Here is a 20,616-nt window from a genome sequence, read left to right as displayed (position 1 = left end):
AGGCTTTTGGCTCTTGTTAGTTGTTACTCCTTCTAGTTCACTTTTTCATCAAGAATTGTTATATATGTTTCATTTCAATCATTGTGAGGATTTAACCCTTATATTAAGGAACTCGTTTGGTTTGTTTAATGTGCGAATTGCAACTCCTTTTGCGTAGAAAAAGAGCATTCGCGTTCTTTGCCGAACCTTTGTGTCTTATCTAAATATTGATCTCACATAAATATATATTAAATACTTTATAGAAACTATATGTGTCTTACTGATATGCGAAACCTACGAATCTTATAGAATTACACAAGCTTTTCATAAAGAGCGAACATTCATGAAAAGATAAACCGTAATATCGTGTTATGGGTGACTAATAGCATTTACTTAAAGATCTTGTTTTCCACCTAGCTTTCTCATGAAACTGGAGGCATCCAAAGTGGACAATGAAGGTTGATGACGAGTTGATTTTGTTAGAACCGGAAGGGTATATTGGTCACTTAAATATGGCACGATGTACTTCCTCATATCGTCATCAGTAATCTCAAGATGCCCTCCAGACACATTTACAAATTTGACCTTCCCTGCTTCATCCAACGTCCTCAAACCGATCCAGTCTTCGATGTAAAGTTTTGTCTGTGCAAGGTACATGATTAAATAAATAAAGATTTTGAGAATGCACTGATGAATTATACTATACAGTTCATGCATATATGCATGATGTACCTCTTGTGGTGGAAGTATTGCATCCGAGGCCGCATCACGAAAGTATCCAAACCAAGAAGTTTCTTTGGGTACCAAAGCTGCTTCTTCATCAAACTGTAGACATTTCAAGACACGCAAAAGCATCAAGATCTTTCTTTAGCATTTGTACTTCGTGCAATAAAATTTATACGTAACGACTTGGAATCTTACCATTATAAGCACCAAGTTTTGCAAACTAGAGAATCTTTCTTTATAAGTAACATTTTTTTCAAACTCATTGTTTAGCTTTGGGAGGAATTTACACCCTTTGCGATACGCAGCAAGATCCTATATAACCACACAAAAAAAAGAACAAAAAGAATGACAAGTGATTTCTAATATCTGTCACATATCCATGTACTTGTGATGAATGCAAAAACAAATTTTACTCACAGTTAGGACCTTGGTGTAACTTGCTGGAGCGAAGCTTTCCTGTACAAGCAACATCATGTTTAGGGGCTCAATTGAGTTGGGTTGATGGATTGAAATGTTAAACCCGAATACGAACCATATTTTATTTGTATATAAACATTAATACCAACCAGCACACACTTAAAATTGTGTAACCAAAACACGATCCGTTTAAAGTGTGTCAAATGGGTTGGTGGGCAATAATCAAGTTATAAATGTGTTAATCAAGTTGATAAGCTATGGAAAATGGGTTAGCGGGCCGTTTCTGGTTTAACTAAACAAGTTAAATTGGTCAACTGGAACACAAGCTGCTTTTTTATTTTCATGTTGTGTTGTGTTCATGTCGAAAATTGCCACACATATGTTTCAGGCAAATGCCAACATGATTAACAAGAAATCTGATTACAATTTGAACTTCTTTTGAATTTAACTAAGCACTATTTAGTATAAATGTTACATTATTGATGAAATTCCTAATCTACCCTTCAATTATTATGGTAAAAGAGCATCTGCAGTACAAATTATGATGCATCATGAAGTGAAATCTAACCTGGATTTCCTTGCTATAAGCCACACTCTTCAGCCAAAGACACAGTAAACTTGTAGTCTGCAAATCCAAATAAAAAAAAAACAAATATATTTTGTAAAAGAGACTGGAATTAATATATCTTAATGTTGAAATTACAATGGAGTATAAGCCTCAGTATATAGAAAACCGAAAACCAAAGACAAGCCCTATAACTGGTCCATGGATTAAAGACAACGAAACCCTCATAAATAGTATTAAGCAATTATAATCTAAATCTACATTAAAGTATATACGAACAAAAAGCTGGAAAAAAATTTTGGTTATAAAGAGAAAAACCCATGGGAAATTAATAAGTATATTATACGAGTGTATTTGTATAAAACTTTGAAACTTACATCACCACAAAGTGGGAATGCTGCTAACCCGGCTTGAGGACCCGCTACTGATATGTAGTTCTTCACCTGTTACAGAAAGACAATAATAATAGAATCAAAACTTTTTAATAGAGTGGGATAATTATAAGTGCTTGACAATCATGATCAAATTGTGTAGTTGATGACATGGTATGATTCCGCCTTTGCTTGTGTGCAAGAAATGATTCAGTGCATGAAGCACAAGCACATCGGCTCCTTACCAAAAAAGAAAAACAAAAAACAAACTTACCGGAGGGGCGCTCTCACAAAACTCAATAACTCCTCTGCCGAATATGTTACCCTGCAAAAAAACCACAAACACTTAATTAACTTTTCAATCAACCTTGTCTCTTTCACATTTTCTTCTTATATGTCTAGTTCTAGAAAAAAGGTAAATATTTTTAAATTTCACTCCATTAATTCACCGGTTTGATTTTGATTTTGTGACAAAGTTTTAATTTGTTGGAAACCTATAATGATATCATACGTTTTTGCACTTGGGGAAGTCGGTTTTTCTATAAAAATGCGATTATAATGCAGAAATTGATCATTCTGACCTGGGAAAGTCCAACTATGTTATAACCTTGACTGAGCTCACTCATTTTCTTCACCTGATAACCACAGAAAGTATATGTGTACATTTAGAAATGAATCAACGATTAAAAAGTATTAGGCTTCAATCGGTTTCATTACCTTCTCACAAGCTATATTAACCTAAACAAAAAAATCCCAGGTCAAAAGCGATTGATTACATGAAATATTATCAAAACAAATATAGATAAGCATAAACCTGTACCTGGTCCTCAAGGGGCATAAACCAAGAATCCCACTCTCCATTTCCAATTTCTCTACACATTATAAGGCAAAAAACATGTACTTATTAATCCATCCTTTTTTCGAATAGATTTTTGGGATCACACGTTAAAAACAAGCATACATGCAATATCCTTGAGCATTAGACCACTCAGTTAAAAGATCAGTGTAATGTGTGGCTGATTCTCCGGTGCAGCTATCTCCAATGCCTATATATAACATATAGTAACATGACAAGTTAGAAACTTGAAGCACTTGCATTAGTTATACAAAATGTTTAATACAATTAGGAAGATTTGCCTAGCAAGATTCATTTTGTCTAAACAGACATCTATAATATTATATATAAGTTAATAAATCTGCTTATATATTTGTTGGAAGTAATTTCGGATTCCAAGTCACAAGTCGGTGAACTTTAGGGACCAAGGATGACAAGTCGGTCATAGTTGGTTATGTTTCCTAATTACGTTATGTTTTCTAATTGTATTGTAATTATAATAGGTAACGTCTTGGCTAGCAAGTTAGGTTAGTCTATATAAACATGTCATGGTTAGACATTAGAGGGTGTGGTGTGAGATGCAACCGAGTTAGGGTTCATCCAAGAGGCACACACGAGATGCAACCGAGTTAGGGTTCATCTAGGGTGAGGTTGGTGTAACCGAGTTAGGGTTCATCAAGAGTCAAACCGAGTTAGGGTTTGAGGTTTGTAATCAGTTTTTAGAGTTATATTTTCTGATTAATAAGAAACGAGAGTTATTTGGTGTTTGATTATCGATCCGGGACTTGAATATTAAGGGGAGACAGATTCTTGATGTGCCTCTTATATTAAATGAGATTGTGGAGGATTATAAACGTAGAAATCAGGATCTTCTTTTATTGAAACTTGAATTTGCAAAGGCTTACGACTCTCTCAATTGGGATCATCTTTTTTCTATTATGCATTTCCTCGGTTTTGGGAGAAAATGGTTGAAGTGGGTTCGGACTTGCTTGCTCTCTGCAAGAGCTTCCGTTTTGAGAGTCCTACTGAAAAATTTTCACCTGAAAGGTCTCTATTAGGGAGACTCGGATAGGTGTAGTAAGTTTGAAATTTCTCATCTTTTTTATGCCGATGATATTATTATTCTTGGAGAGTAGTCTCTAAGAAATATCAAGAATATGGTTATGACTTAAAATGCTTTTATTTTGCTTTTGATTTAAAGCTAAATATTCATAAACCAAAGCTTTATGGGGGTGGGGTTGGAGCAAAGGGAGGTGGTGTCCTTTGCAAATATTATAGGTTGTAAACAAAATAATTTACCTTTTTGTGTTTGGGTCTTCTCGAGAAGAGGGGTGTATGTTTTTTTTTTTTTTTGGGGGGGGGGGGGGGGGGATGGGAAGTATTTGGAGTTCGGATTTTCTTGTGGAGAAATTTAAATCTAACTTGTCGAAATGGAAGGCTAATCTTTAATCCGTAGGGGAATGTTGTAAAAGTAGGTCTACAAGGCCGAGTACTCCCCGAGTACTCGCTAAAAGGTATTGCCGAGGGGAGTTTATTTAACTCCGCTTAGTTAATAAAAATCAATCAAAGGTGGTCAACCTTAACCAAAATCACATCTAGTCGGTCAACTAGGACCGATTTTGACTTAAAAAATAAAACACAATTCATATTTTTATAATATTAAAAAATGAATCACTTTTTTAACTATTAATTAGCAAATTTTAGAATAAATTAGTATTAAAAATGTATTTAACTTATTTATATTGATATTCATATATTTTGTTATGAATAATAGTAAATTTATGATATTTGACACATATATAATATCCAAAAATTAATTTTCTTTATATTTACCATTTCCGAGTACTCTTTGAGTACTCCCCAAGTACTCCGAGTACACCCAACTTCCCAGTTGGCCGCGTAGGGTCCGCCTAACGACTTTTGCAACCTTGTCGTAGGTGGGGTGCAATCAAAATAACTAAATGATTTGGTCAGGGTTTCGTATGAAGTTACTTTATCAAACTTAAATGATGATTAGGTGTGGGAATTAGACCATATTGATAAATTTTTTTTGTTAAAAGTGTTAGAATGTTTCTTGATCGGGGATAGTTACCAGATGCGTTATGTCATACTAGATGGAATAAATTTGTTCCCAAAAAGGTTAATGTTTTAAGTTGGCGGTTGTTAATGGATAGATTATCAACTAGATATACCCTTTCGGTCAAAGGTGTGGATATTCCTTCCATTCTTTGTCCTGTTTGTTCAACTTGGTGGAAGCTTTGGATCATGTATTTGGTGAGTGTCTTATTGCGCCCAGGTTAAGAAAAGCGATAGGTCGTTGGTTAGAATTAGATTTTCCTACCAATTTGTTAAAGACTGCTTTCACATTCTCTCCATCACATTTCCAAGTGAGTATTTACACTCCCCCTTTTACGTTGTTGCGTCACATTTCCAAGTGAGTACTTACACTCTCCTTCTTATGTCACATTCAACAGATCTGTTTTAATACCTCAATCCTCAACCCACGATTCTATAATCATGTGTTTATATGACTAATTGTTCGATTATTGTTTATGCCTCTTTATAACTATATGTTTATGTGATGTTATGGTATGGCATCATCTTCATCCTCTCCCATCCTAGTATATTGGTTATTACCAAATAAAACGGATCCTCAAGTATTTATATTATATTTTTAATAATTGTTGTAATTGTCTATTTACACGTGTGAGTTGTAATTTTAAATATCAAGTGTATTCCTCACCCACATATTGTTGATCGAAGTTATTTTTATGCTTGCTACAGCCTATAGGTTTGATTATAGGTTGACTTATCAAGTTTGAAGGCACGAACTTAGTGTCTTTATGAATAACTTTTGTTGTCTTTGTTTTGGATATTGTATTTGAAGTTTAAATTATTGTACTTGAGTTTGAATGAAATGAATTATTTAATTGTTGTCACATAATAGTGACATGTGTTCATGAGCAATCAACGCTGCGTCCCGACATGTTCTGTCGTCTTGGTCGAGGTGTGACATTGAGATCCGTGGAACCCGGGAGTGGTCTAGAGCTCTTGCTTCAAGCATGGAAATTATGGAATTGAGAAGCCTTTGTTAATTTTCCAGCATGTTAAGCTTGGGGTGGGGGAGGATCAATAGGTATGGCTATTGGATGTTTCAAATGAATTCTCGATTACGAGCTTAAAGAGGGTCATGACTAATGAGATAGGGCTGTTCGGGAATATGTGGTCGGGTGTAAAAATTGGTTCCTATAAAAGTTGGTATCCTTGTATGGAGGGCTGAAATGAAGAGATTACCGACCCTCAAGTCTGTAGTGAAACATAATGTGGAGACACCTTCGATTGTTTCTCCGATTTGTGGGGTAATAAAGGACTCGACATAGCATATCCTTATGTCGTGTTCTTTTTCATAAGCAACGTAGCAAGCAATCTCCCAATGGTTTAAGGTCCCGTCCTTTTTTGCTTTAATTTTTTTGAGAGATATGGAGTTCTTTTAATTTTATTGTGTTACCTATAATATTTTTTTAATCGGTTTTTAGTTTTGTCGAAACTATTGGAGGTGTCATATGTGTTGGGTCGGTTGTTTCCTAATAGTTTTGTTGCTCGTACAAATTTAAATATAAACAAAAAATAAATAAAAGATTTTTTAATTTTTAATACTAAAGCGAAAAAAAAAAAATAAGTTATAGTTAAAGATTTCTTACACACACACACATATTACTAGGAGAAATGTCCGATTTGTCTGCGGTATACGAGTTAATGAAAATTGATTCGATTCGATTAAGTTAGCTTTCAATTGAACATTCTATATATGTTTATTTCGCATTGCACAAGAGACAACTAAGTACGTCAAATTCCATGGATTAAGGCTATTTTAGCATATCAAGCGTGATGGGGGGGGGGGGGGGGGTAGGGTGTCGGTGCAGCAACGGGAAGAGAAGAAAGGGGAGGGGGGAGGTTTGTTACCCGTGTAACACATGGGTTAAAATAATAAAAAATTATTTAAATAATAACATAATGTCAAATACAAAAAATATGTTCAACAGATATAAGGAGATATTATACGGTAAAATAAATTATACATTACACATTGCGAAAATAAAAAGTTAGAAAATTCATAAATATCTAAATATTTCTTTGTACACATTGTTAAATATTTGTAGTTTTATTTGTAACTTTGCTTTCTATATCAAAACTTAGTAGTTTCACATTGTTCGGGCTTTTAATTCTAGATAATGCAACGCATAACTGGCCACGAGTTAAAATAAATTGTCTTAAAAACAAACCAACCATTTAAGTAACTGACCTTAGCTTTTATTAGTCTTTATTGCAAAACAAAAATAAAGTGAGAATTTCGTTCTTTGAAATTAATCATTTTGTCTAGAGGTTTTAGATTTTTATTTTTAACAATAAAAGTGTGAGTTCCGGTATTACTTCCGAATATGATTTCCGCTTCTATAACACGGTTGTCATATTGTGTTTTCACGTATATTTTAGTTTCATTGATAGACCATTTAAGCATCATCACTTCAACATCGTCTTTTAGGATTAAACTATGATTTGACAACCTTAGATTTTGAAGCCATTTAAAATATTAAGAAACTATTACTTTATTGTAATGTATCATTTTATGTCTGATAGATATCATCTGAGTAATGGTAATATTTTTCATCTCCCGAAAACATGGATAACAAACATTTGCTAATTTATTGAACGACCTCATTTTTTGGTGCAAGTATAACTCGTTCACTAAAGAAATCTATATTTTTGAAATCTTTAAAAATAGAAGGATATACAAAGTCAATTTATCATCTGATTAACATTATGTTAATGTTTAACATTTGTATTCCTAAGGTAAGAAGTTGTTTTATCCTTCTAAAAAACAAAACATGTAATCTAGTGTTTATATATTTTTGTGGATTTTAAGATAATGAACTTAACATAAATGATAGGTTTGATTAAATAGTCAATTAAAAAGGAAGTTGAAAATGTCTCTTTTTTTAAATCAACTCATGGACCGAAACTCTTTCTAATCATAAACTGTTTAAACCCGAACCATGCTTGATACTTTATCTGGTTAAGAAAACCCGCTCGTTTATATTAACACAAACTAAGAATACATCAATAGTGAATTTGTCTTTTAAGGGTTTGAAAAAAAAATTGTAATTTAGTAAATATCATATATATTTAATAAGTTAAAGTTTATTGAAATTTAAAATTTAAATTAATCTTTTCTCTTTGTTCAATAATATCATTTCTTATAAAACCTCAATATTAATTAACTAATATAATATAATATATTTAAAACCTTAATTTTTGAAATAATTATTCAAAATTAACGTGAAAACTAGTTACTTATAAAAACCTAATATTAATAACTAATACAATATATTTATATAAAACAAAATAATATATTTATGTCAGTATTAAATTTTTAAATCAAAAAAGAATTATGAAAAAGAGAAAAATGAAAGATTAAAAAAAAAACTTGAATTAAAAAATTGTTAATAAAAAGATAAATCTAATCTAATCTAATTTAATCTAATATAATCTAATCTAACTATTCTAATAAAGTAAAACAATTGTACACACGTGTCGGTTTGTGGTTATTCCTCACAATTTTTTTCCCTCCAATACTGATATATGGCATAGATCAATAATTATTCACTTTCCTTTTAAACTCCATTTATATTATATATATAATATGATTAAATTATTCACTTTTCTTTAAACCCTATTTATATTATATCTATACACTTATAAAAATAAATATTACATATAATACTACTATACATCGTTAGAATATATTTCACAACATACTTGATGAAATTCAAAAATCAACAACAAACTGTGTTTTTTAAATATTGAAAAGAATATAATTTTAAATTTTATCATTAACATATTATACTATGTATATTGTTAAAGATTGTAAACAAATAAAAAAATCTAATATGTTTTCAATTTACGAAGTAATTTTTTTAATAATTAAATTATAAATATATGTTTAAAAGTTGATCCATTTTATAAAAATAAATCCATTTATCTATTGGTTTTTTTGTACATTGTCATATAAATTTATATAATTTAAATCTAGCTATTTATTTTTTTGGTTAATTAGGTAAACTATACATATATGTGTTAAATATAAGGACAATAATCACTTTCAAATATAATAAAGTTTATCATATTTAGTTTCTTGGGTTTTTCTTTATATCAATGATTGCTTCGGGTTTTTTATGGAACTTAAATTTGATTGTTACGGGTTAAAAGTTGGTATATAGATCGTTTGGTACAAATTAACTACATTTGGCTCAAATTTGTTACGGGTAAAAAATGGGTAATCTGAATATTTAAAAAAATTTGAGAATGCAAATAGATTTATCGTCAAACGTGTTACGGGTTCAAAGTTTTGACTTGAAAATATAAACAAATGAAAGTTAGAATATTAGATATGATTGGGTTTCGAATTTATTTTTAGGGACATTTTTGGAAATAGTCAAAAGATTCGATATTTTGCACATTGAGTATTTTTTCCATAACTATTAAAATTTAAGAGAAAACGATAAACACTTTCGACATTCCAGTTCCAGGCCTATCAATGGTTCTAACTTTTATCTAATTAGAAAAAAATTTGTCATTATTGACTTTTCCTTTAATAGTGATCAAAATATTGTATGTGAAACATGTCGTACAAAATTAAGCTTAAGTGAATCAAAACATTCACAAAATTGAACGGGTTGACCTGCTATTTTTTTTCAATTGGCAAAGTCGGGAAGCCCCTCAAACTTATCAAAATCTTTTTCATGGTGTAGGTTAAAACTATTATTATATGAGAAGTATTCTTCGAAATTGATTCATAAACAAATTTATTTTAATTATAAATATATGATAATGAGAATAAATTTTCAACAGATGGAGTGGTCTTGGGTATGTTTTTGCACGTGTATTAGTTTTTTTATTAAGTTCATTTTTTTTAGAAAAAATCATTTTGTGATATAAATAAAATCAATTTATGTATAATGATACAAGCATATATGTAATACATTTTTCTTTATACATTATGTATTGTTTTATTTGCAACTTAATTATTTAAATCATCATGTGTTTTACACAGGCTCTAAAACTAGTGTATTTAATATGAGTGAGAGGAGGAAAAATTTTGTAAGGGTCACCTTGGTAACGTGACATTTAGAAAGATTTGTTTATTAGATAGTATAGATAGATTAGTTTGCACAAAGAGATATCCGTTGACGAGAAGTGTTTAAACTTTAAAGTCAAACATGTTAAAAAAAGAAGCATTTTTTATTACTTTTTTAGATTTAGATGGGCCACGAAAATAAAGTTTTAAAAGCATGTACAATAATAAAAAAAAATAGGGCACGCGTGTATTTTTTACTTTCATCTCCATCGTCCAAACTCCAAACAACAGCCGTTGGAGAATGTTGCAACCACCGCCGCAACAGCCAGAGAAAAAGCTTCTGGTCATGTGATGTGGAGAGATTAAACGTTTACCAAATAATGACAACATGAGTTATGGAATTTCAAGAGTTTAAAATTAATATTTTATGTCTTTTGACTTTAAACATTGGAAGCCCAATGGTTTTCTATTTCTTTTAAATACTTGAGATTTTGTAATGTAAAAAAATAAGGTTTGGAATATATAAAAAAAATCATTTCCTCTCTATAACAGTGTGTGTTAGTGTTTGAAGGACCTAATTATCGGTATTCTTAGTGAATCAACGATATTTGGAAGAATTGATCCTGGTATTCGTGTGAATCAACAGGTTCAATTATTTCTCTTATTTACGATCTATGTCTTTTCTGGAAGTTAGGGGAAGAATCACACGGGTATTTGAAGAATCAACGTGTTTGACTTCCAAATGTATCGTCACGCTGCATCAGTTGGTATCAGAGCCGAATTCCTGGCTCAATATGGCTTGTGAGGGGGACAATATCTATGATTCCTGGCCCGTGTTTGATGAATACGAGGACGAGGAATGGTATGTTTGGGCAACCGGTGATGTTCTTGAAAGTTTAAAAAGAAAACATGAGTAGTCTACAATTTATTCAGGTGGCGTGAATATTACTCAAGAAGAAAAAAAACTACTGGAAGAGATTTTTGCCAAATGATAATATTAATATGATTAGCAATGTCATTTATGAAGATTTGTATGCAAGTTTCATAGACAACCCTCTAAGGTTAGAAGTCAATCAATTATATCTTAAAAATGCACAAGATATAATGAGGTCAATTATTAAATATGCAAGCAAAGAAATATTATTAAGATCACATGAATTTGTAGAAAAAAGAAAGCGTATCGATGCTCTCGTCTACCCATGTGGTACAGGCCTAGAGTCGGACAAGATGATTAGTAAAGTTGAACTATTTGAGCAGGTCATCATATCTATAAATTGGAATCAGATGGATGGTCCCTTTGACCTAGGTGGCTACGGTTCAAAGACAAAAACTCGAGGGCGAGTTTTTTCAAAGGTGGAGAGAATGATGTGGGGAGATCAAACGTTTACCAAATAATGACAACATGAGTTATGGAATTACAAGAGTTTAAAATTAATATTTTATGTCTTTTGGCTTTAATCATTGGAAGCCCAATGGTTTTCTATTTCTTTTAAATACTTGAGATTTTGTAATGTAAAAAAATAAGGTTTGGAATATATAAAAAAAATCATTTCCTCTCTATCACAGTGTGTGTTAATGTTTGAAGGACCTAATTATCGGTATTCTTAGTGAATCAACGATAGTTGGAAGAATTGATCCTGGTATTCGTGTGAATCAACATGTTCAATTATTTATCTTATTTACGATCTACGTCTTTTCTGGAAGTTCGGGGAAGAATCACACGAGTATTTGAAGAATCAACGTGTTTGACTTCCAAATTTATCGTCACGCTGCATCATCATGCCATCGTTAGATCTTGGTTCGATATGACATTTGGCTAGCTAGAGTGCCCACTGACTGATTGTTGACTCATCATATACTAATTAACACATACCTTCAACCACGACATTTCGGCAGGCACATGGTGGGCGCCAACCCACTCTAGCCAGACCTAAATTCATCCCTGTATATGGTTTTATTCACTTGTGCAATACACAGATTTTTTAAAGACATAACTTTTTATTACTAGTTATATAATATTAAATATGTTGGGTTAAACTTGATTGGTCGGGTTAGCCGGGCCAGCATTAGTTCCAAACTTGTAGCGGCAGGGGTTTGATTTTGCATGCTTATTTTATTTTGTTTGTGGTTTGTTAGGTCTGGAGGGCTAGATTGCGAGCGATTTTTGACACGTGGCGCCACATCAGCAGATGAACGATTTTCATTTTAGGGTTTAATAGTTTGTAGCCCAAAATCGCCTCAAATAATAAAATATTATTATTTTCAAACATACCCCGGCAACCAGAGGCGACCCAACCATTTTGGAGGCCTAAAGCGAAAAAAAAGTTCGAGGCTCTTACCGAGAGTTAGAGAAACGAATTTACAATATGTGTTTCATATATAAAATTACACTTCTTTTTTTGTTTTAAGATTTGAATTTGATTTATGAATGATATAATTGAATGTAAGATGAAAATTTAAAAGCTTCCAACTTTGTTGAGAACTAAAGGACAACCGTGAGACAAATTGAATAGAATATAAAAAACAACTAAAACAGGAAGAAACAAAAAAAGAGCCAAAAGCAACTTAGAGGTATCGAACCTGAGTGAACAACTAAGTGAAAAAGGAAACAGAATACATGTGTCTTTACCACCAGGCCATGTTAAGCTATGCTTTCAATGTCAATTAAATGTTTTTAATATGCTTTGTTTTGTATATACATAAATAGTTAAACGTTTTAAACGGATGCCTTAATTTTTCTGAGGCCTCAAGCCCTAGCTTAACCGTTCGTGTGGTCGTTTGGGAGAGCAAAACCGTTCGTATGGTCGTTTGGGACCTACAATTGGTATCAGAGCCCTACAATTGGTTGTTTGGAGCCCATAATGATTGATTCGAATGAGGACCTACAAGTCGACTTTCCCAAGACAACTAAGTCTCGGGAACCCATGTCCATTTAAAAGCTTAGTGCATGTAGGGTCAATCAAGGAGGACTATCAAGGGTATTCGGTACTTAGATAGTGGTTGCACCCGACATATGATGGGAGACGAATCCTTGCTATTTGATGCTAAACCATTCGATGGCGGATTCGAGTCTTTCGTAAGAGTCATGGGAGGACAAACTTCATAAAATGGGAAATGTTTCATATGGTTCTTTGTGCTTCAGTTACACTAAACTTGTTCAAATGGATCAACCACAACTTTTCGAGCGTTTCTCAAATTCACCTCATCCAACCACTACTCTCAAGTGATGGATCCAACATCAGTTGTTAGAGCTTTGGTTTGAATCTCTTCAACTTTGTTATATGATGTGATAATGCATGCTTAAGATAGTCCATATGACAACAGCTTTGTTGACCTTTTCACTAAAGCCATCGATCAATTTTGATTAAAACAACCTATCTATCTTTTTGTATATAAAAATTGTAAATATTTTTCGAATATGTCACAATTTTAGAGGGAGAAAATGAGTTAAAATTAACTCAACAAAAATATTTTCATTTTATTTAAGAAATACAAATTCAAGTCACTTGACTTACCAACAATATTATATATTTTGTTGTCACATTATTATTAAATAAAGAAAAGAAAACCAGAAAAAGTTTCAAAAAGATATTCTCTCGCTTAGAGGGAGCTCTTGCTTAGAGCGAGTCGGATAACATAAAATTATAAAAAGTCTGAGAACTTGATCCGACCTTTGGGAAATGTTAAGAAATTATCTATAATGATCCTAGCACATGAAAAGAGTAGATAAAAAGCCAACATGATCATTGCTTGATGTGTAGATAGGTTTGACAAATGAGTAAGTGTCATAGTGATATAAACCTAAATACTCGCCTATGCTAGTGGTTTCACTCTTATAAAGCGGTTGCTGACTCCAATATAAGTTATATCGATGAAGGCAAAAATGTTAATAGTCAGTCATACCCGTCAGTGATTGATCATCATAAAAAATATTTTTCACTTTAAATTCAAATATTGAAAATAAAAAATTATTAAAGCAGAAAAATTGCAAAATGCTCAAAAAGTATTAAAAAATCAACAACAAAAATGTTGATAATTTATCAAACAAAAAGGGGTATATTAGAACCACGTAACGTGGGGCAAACAAGTAAGTCCTGAACACTTTATATGAAGGCATGTAACTCCGTAAGGCATGTAAGTCCATGGTTCAACCTTTAATATTGTTTGAAAAGAAAATTTGCAAAAAGTTTCATATAAGTTCAAAATGTTTTGATCATATTAGGGGGTCGGAGTCAATTCGGGGTGATACCGATGAACACAAACTATGCCCGAGGTATGATGGAGTTTGTAACATGATGGATTAACAGGGGACCATATAAGTACAGTGCCTAATTAATACCTTAACGTATCACATTGACATCAAAATTCTTGTTAAGTTTAAAGTGGACAAAATATATCTACAATCGAATTTGGATTCTTGGCATAATGAAATCCAAATAAAAGTGTAATCTAAGACGTTATAGATAATGTGATTCCATGTCGAGATATTTCTCGCAAAAATATTAAAGTCATTAGAAAATTCTGTAAATATTATTGTTATATAATATTAATTTCATCTTTACTCCCATATTTTTCATTTTTCTTTGTTTTCTTTTATGTTTCAACTTCAAAATATTATTGTATATATTTTAGTAATCTTAAAGCATATGAAAATACCAAAAATATTTTAAGTTTTTATGTGTTTATACATATTTTATTAAACCTTTGTTTTATTCAAAATCATGTGTTTTGTTGTCAAGGTCGTTCATACAAAGTTCGTTGAAAACCTGGGACTTAAACCAATCATTTACAAGTTGAGAGACTGAAATTGGTATTTTATGAGAAGTCTATATAAAATTAGAATTTCAGAGTTACCTTGCAAACACTTCAAACCAAGAGCATGTTTTTGAAAAATAAAATTCTTCTCTGACCCTCGATAGGGTCTGTGAACGAATCTTATTCGCTCTAAGTTTTATGCAGTTGTACATGGACAAGTAGATCAAGATCAAGTGTCTTGGGCTGCAGAGACTGAAGTTGCCGATGCTGAAGCGCTTAAAAGAAAACGAGAACGTGACAGTTGGCAGTTGAACTCAAAAATGTACTGATCGTGTCTTAAGATCAGTCGAAGGACAAAGCAAAGAAACAAGTCGGCACAAGAAAGTCAACAAAGGAAAATTAGATGTCGAGCCTCCCGCATCTGATGTTTCTAATATTTGTTGCTGCCAATTCTTCCAAGAAAATAAGATTGAAAATATTCAAGCCTTAAAGATTGGAAAATAAAGATTTGTCCAAGATCCAATCTCGTTCAAGCTCTTGGATCAAGACAAGTACTAGATGTCAAGAAATAAAGACGAAAAAAGGAACTTGATGAAAGTTCCTTGACATACTCAATCCTAGAGGGAGATTGTAGGGCCAATAGTATATATTAGTTTTAGGATTGTGTATGTCTTTATATTGCTTAGAGTCGTATTACGTACCTCAATACGTTTATTTTGTATGGAAAAATGTAAAAGTTGGAGAAATGGGACCCTATATAAAGGGTCAATTAATCCATTTCTTCACAACACTTCATATTCAAAATCTACTTTCAAGAAAATAAAGAGAATTTTCTCTCTACCAAACACCTCCAACTTCATCTTTCTTTCTTTTTCTTACAAACTAAGATCCGAGATCCGAGTGTTGTTAGTGATTTTCATTAGCTAACAACACGGATTGATTCGAGGACCTACAAGTGGTATTAGAGCATGTAGGGTCTAAAAGGCCAAGTCTTGAGTGTTCTAATCAGAAAAGGATACTATTCGAATCAAATGATAATTGTATCTGAATCGAATGCTCACTCGATTCGAATAGAATTATCATTCGATTCGAATGATCTACACTTAGATTTTTTTAACTATTCTGACTTGTTTACACTTAATCTTTAAAAGGCTTTCATATACTGATACGATTAGAATACTCATGCCTTAGTATTTTCTGTTGTACCCTTATAACTCATTCGAATACTTTGGACTTATACATTTTTTTTTGTTTTTGAGTCATTTTTGTAAAGTTTTATTTTATTTTATCTATGTACATATTTGTTTTCTTTACACTCAATTATCAACACTAATGTTTCCTTTTATGTCTTATAGGGTCATAATAGCTTTTGTTCCTTGAAAATCTTGAAAAAGAGAAAAATTAAATTGTTCATTTCTATGATCAAGGGATTACAAAAATGCCCTCTATCCTATGCTACTGTCTCTGTTGATCCCGAAGTTCATTATTCTTGGATAGAGCAGTTCTGGACCAAAGCAAAATCTAAGAAGGGCGGTTCTAGAATCACTTTAGAGATTGATGGGCTGAAAGTGACAGTTAATGAGGAGGTGATTCGACAAGCGTTGCAAATTAAAGACAATGCAAACGACCCATGCACCACCTTTACAATCGAACAAATTGCTGACTACTTGGATGAAATTGGTTACGACGTTGAGTGGTCAACTTGTGAAAAGAAGCATCTGCCCATTTATTGGAAGCTTCTGTTTCACATAGTAGCAAACTGATTGTCTTCTCAGAAAGGCGGATTTGACAAGCTTAATTCGATTGGGTTGGGGTGATGTTGAGTCTGACAAGGAAGAGGAAGTACAACTACTCTCAGTTGTTCTTCAAGTACATCCAACAAAATGTACTTGCCAAGAATCGAAGAATGATGTATCCTAGGTTTATCCAGTTGATATTGGACTACCTGCTTCCTGACACACCCAAGCCTATGCATACGGATGAAGTTGATGAAGAAGGGAATGCAATTAAATTCGTTGAGCCATTTCACGTAAAAGAAATCAAACAATCTATTATGAATGCTATCCTTAAGCCTTTCGGGAGGAGTTATCACAAATACAAGGGTGAAGAGTCTGGTGAGAAGTTTGGTCAGTTTGAAGAGACTGAAACTGACATTGAGGAGGCTGAGGTTGAAGAAGAGGAAGGTGATGATGATGATCCTGACAATGGTCAGGATGAAGGTGATGATGAAGAGGAAGAGCAAGATGAGCCAATTGATGAACCTAAGGCTCATGAGCAAGAGTTTGATCCACAGACTGATGTGGAGGGTGAGCACAGATCCAAGGGAAAGCATGACAAGAAGAAGAGGAAAGCTGGTGAATCCTAAAGAGATCCGGTGCTTCAGCTGAAGAGGAGGAAAAGGAAGAGCCAGAGCGTCCGCATAAACGCTTGACGAAGGTCAAGGACTCCAAGAAGTCTTCACCTTCAAAGGTACCTCGCATAAAGATACGTTTTCCTTAGGTTTCTGCTATGATTACCGAATCTCTAGCACCCACACAAACCACCACACTACAGACCACCACCATTCCCGACCCACACATAGGATCCCCCACCTCCCTAGCCAAAACCTTAGAAGCCCTTAAAGCCAAACAAATCAAAGTTACCAAAACCAAAACCCCAATCTCCCCTAAAACCAAATCCAAAACCAAACTCACTTCACCACCCAAAGCCCCAACCAAAACCAAGCCTAAAATTATCTTTAAAACCAAACCCAGACCCAAGAATCCATATCTTGTAGATGAACCCATCACCTCACCCGAAACCTCCCCAACCCACTTAGATAAACCTATACCGTCCATTTTTGGGGATATTCCCACAACCACCCAAGCCGAAACCTTCACATCCCCTAGGACCACCGCACCTGTTACCTCACCAACATACCAATTCACCTCACCGATTAGAGGTACTACGTTCTGGTCCACTACTTTCACATCTTCAATCCAAACCCAAACCACCACATCCACCATAGAATCCACAACCACACCTACCCTTAGCCATAACCACATCGTTCCCGACCTTAAACCTAACCTTACCCATACCAACCACACCACACTCAACCATATTAACCATACCTCCCTCAACCCTTAGAAGCCCAGTCATAGCTTCCACTTCAATCTCGAGTGGAAAATAGAAGAAGTCACTAGTCTTCCGAGATCCTATCCTCGATAGGATTCTGGCACTGGAGGAAGCCAATGAGAATAGGGCCAAGCGTGAGCTTATGTTGATCAAGTTCCTCAAAGATCAACAAGCTGTAAATCAAGAAGTCACCGGACAACGTGACGCTCTGCGCGATCAGTTGGCTATCTTACAAGAATAACGTGACATGGATCAAGCCAAACTTATAAGCCAAAAGGAATGAATTGATCTCTTGTAGCAACGTATCAACAATCAACAAGAGTTAATCAACAAAAATTCTTTGCAAAATGCTGATCAACACAAATGGTTGAAAAAGCTTAAGTCAAGGGTTAAAAAGCTGGAGACTGATCTCCCTTCCTCTTCCACATTTGCAAGTGATTTCAAGAGGGAACTTGATTCCAGTCTTGATGAAGTGTGGATTGACTTTGAGCATTTGGGCTCAAGAGTCAGTGGGTTGGAAGGCGGGATGAATAGAGATGTTGACCGGTTGATGGGTGAGAGTGTAAGGCTGCGTGATTTGATTGAGCAGCTCAGAGGACAGATGGAAGAGGAATGCGATAGGCAAGGACGTGTGAACGAGTCATTGGTTAACCGATACCTTGCTTTTATGGAGGTGATGCGGTTGACTGATGAATATGTTGAGAATCTGAGGATGCATCTTATGGAAACCTTTCGAAGGTTTCTTCGTATAGATGAGCCAAGGGCCGAGCAAACCAATCAATGACAAACTATTCTTGCTTGATTGGCCACTGGTGCTAAAAGGGTCAGAGCTTTAGGAACATTCATGGATTCCTCTACACAGGAGAACCAAGAAAGGATGGTTGTGAAGGAGGATCTTGTGCTAAGGTTGCTGATGATGAGCATGCGGTGGAGATCGAGCCATACCATGACTTAGATCCAATTCTATTTGCTAGATAGCACCCAGACAGCAAAAGCTGGGCTATTCTTCGCACCAATGGTGATCTGACATATCTCACATATGGGGATATGCACACTTTGTTAGTTCTCGACATGAACTACTTTGGAAAGACCATAGCTCGAGAAGATGACAAAGAATCGGTGCAGTCATGGTTTCTAGAGCGGGAGTGGAAGAAGGACTACCCGACGTTCACAGTCAATCCGGGTAGGTCCTACAAGTCAAAGGAGGTGAATCTCTTCACCAACAAGCCGTCCAAGAGTCGAAGATGCAAGATGCCGAAAGATCATTGTGAGCCGATCTTTCATGGCATGCCATTTGAAGACGGCTTTCTCTTTGACTCCATCGCATGGGAGTTCGACAACAAGCACGGTAAAGTCATCATCCACTGTAAGCGCACTCACGACCTACGGTTCTTTGACGAAAATGAACTCGCAGGTTTTGGACTAAGCGACCTCAATAAGCTTGCAAAGTCGCCCTTATGTACGGTAGAAGATGTCCGTCGTGACAACACGGACGCCGTCGTCGGAAAAATCAACAAGTTCGTCAAACTTCTTGTTGAAAAACAACCATTTCAAGATCCAGGCGACATCTTCGAGTACGAGTCTGAGTGCGAGTGGTGATGGAAGTCAATAAAGCAAATATCAAATACTAGAGGGATATTGTTGGGCCCTTTTTTGTTTAAGTCTTTTGTATTTGCGACGTGTTTCGTTTATGTTTGTATGTTTGTTAAACATTGGGCCTTAGGCCTATGTACTTAGAGCCCATTGGGCCGATTATTAATGAATAGTGTGCATGATATCACACAGACTATATATTGTGTGTGTGTCTCATACACAAACACACTTTTGCAAATATCTTATCTTAACACCTACAAACTCACTTCTTCTTTCTTTGTTCTCGGCAACCAACAAACAAGATCCGAGATCTCCGTCCTAGCTAGTTGTTTCCGCCAACTAGTGTAGAGGTTGATCGAAGATAGCTAGTAATAGTTAGTTTGTTATTAGATCCGGTCAAGGGACCTACACGACCACTCGAGGAATGTATGAGCTTCGCTCATCTTTCAAGCCTTTGGTTTTTGCACTACAAAAGACAGACTCCTTCACTTGGCACCATCGTCTTGGCCATCCCAACAATAAAACATTCAAGATTCTGTCATCCTTAATTTCTTTCAATTCTAGTTATCATGATAATTGTTATTATTGCATGTTAATAAAAGCCATCGTTTACCTTTTTCTAATTCTTCACTTACATCAAATGCACCTCTTGATTTTATATTTTCTGATGTGTGGTGTTCTCTTATTGAATCTATTGACGACTACAAATAGTACGTTATTTTTTTTAATCACTACACACAATATATATGGCTATACCCCCTAAAACGAAAGTCCGACTCGTTTCCACCTTTATTCGATTTCAAATTTAGTCAAAAAATATTTTCAACGAAAAATAAAGCAATTATTAGCTGACAATGGTGAATACATAAAACTTCCTCCCCATCTATCATCGTGTGGTATTACCCATCTCATTTCATCACCTCATACACCGGAACACAACGGGTATACCAAAAAAGACATAGGCACGTCATGGAGACCGGTTTATCACTTCTTACCCATGCAAAGCTCCCGATGAACCTATGGCCATTTTCTTTCACAACTGCAGCCTATCTTATTAATACATCTCCATTACATAAACTTTTTTAACAAACACCCCAACTACACTAAACTAAGCAATTTTAGGTGT

At 34.2% G+C, this 20,616-nt stretch overlaps 1 protein-coding gene across 1 annotated transcript in view; it reads right to left on the bottom strand.

The window, feature by feature from the left end:
- Positions 1–195: 195 nt before the first annotated feature.
- LOC143585469 (uncharacterized) overlaps positions 196–20,616 on the bottom strand; it is a 141,650-nt gene continuing 121,229 nt past the window's right edge. The window contains exons 2-12 of the mRNA XM_077067251.1: positions 3,020–3,104; positions 2,879–2,930; positions 2,776–2,796; positions 2,640–2,693; positions 2,333–2,383; positions 2,065–2,130; positions 1,691–1,747; positions 1,123–1,161; positions 901–1,017; positions 712–804; positions 196–621 (exon numbers count right to left, since the gene is read on the bottom strand). Of these exons, the coding sequence (XP_076923366.1) occupies positions 373–621; positions 712–804; positions 901–1,017; positions 1,123–1,161; positions 1,691–1,747; positions 2,065–2,130; positions 2,333–2,383; positions 2,640–2,693; positions 2,776–2,796; positions 2,879–2,930; positions 3,020–3,104 (884 nt within the window). The 3' untranslated portion in view covers positions 196–372. The remainder of the gene's footprint in view (positions 622–711; positions 805–900; positions 1,018–1,122; positions 1,162–1,690; positions 1,748–2,064; positions 2,131–2,332; positions 2,384–2,639; positions 2,694–2,775; positions 2,797–2,878; positions 2,931–3,019; positions 3,105–20,616) is intronic.

Source organism: Bidens hawaiensis, unplaced genomic scaffold (assembly GCF_021521415.1).
Source record: "Bidens hawaiensis isolate Kalapana, Puna unplaced genomic scaffold, B.hawaiensis_p1.1 tig00033857_1, whole genome shotgun sequence".
In the NCBI taxonomy this organism is placed as follows: domain Eukaryota; kingdom Viridiplantae; phylum Streptophyta; class Magnoliopsida; order Asterales; family Asteraceae; genus Bidens; species Bidens hawaiensis.
This window is presented reverse-complemented; position numbering and strand designations above follow the sequence as displayed.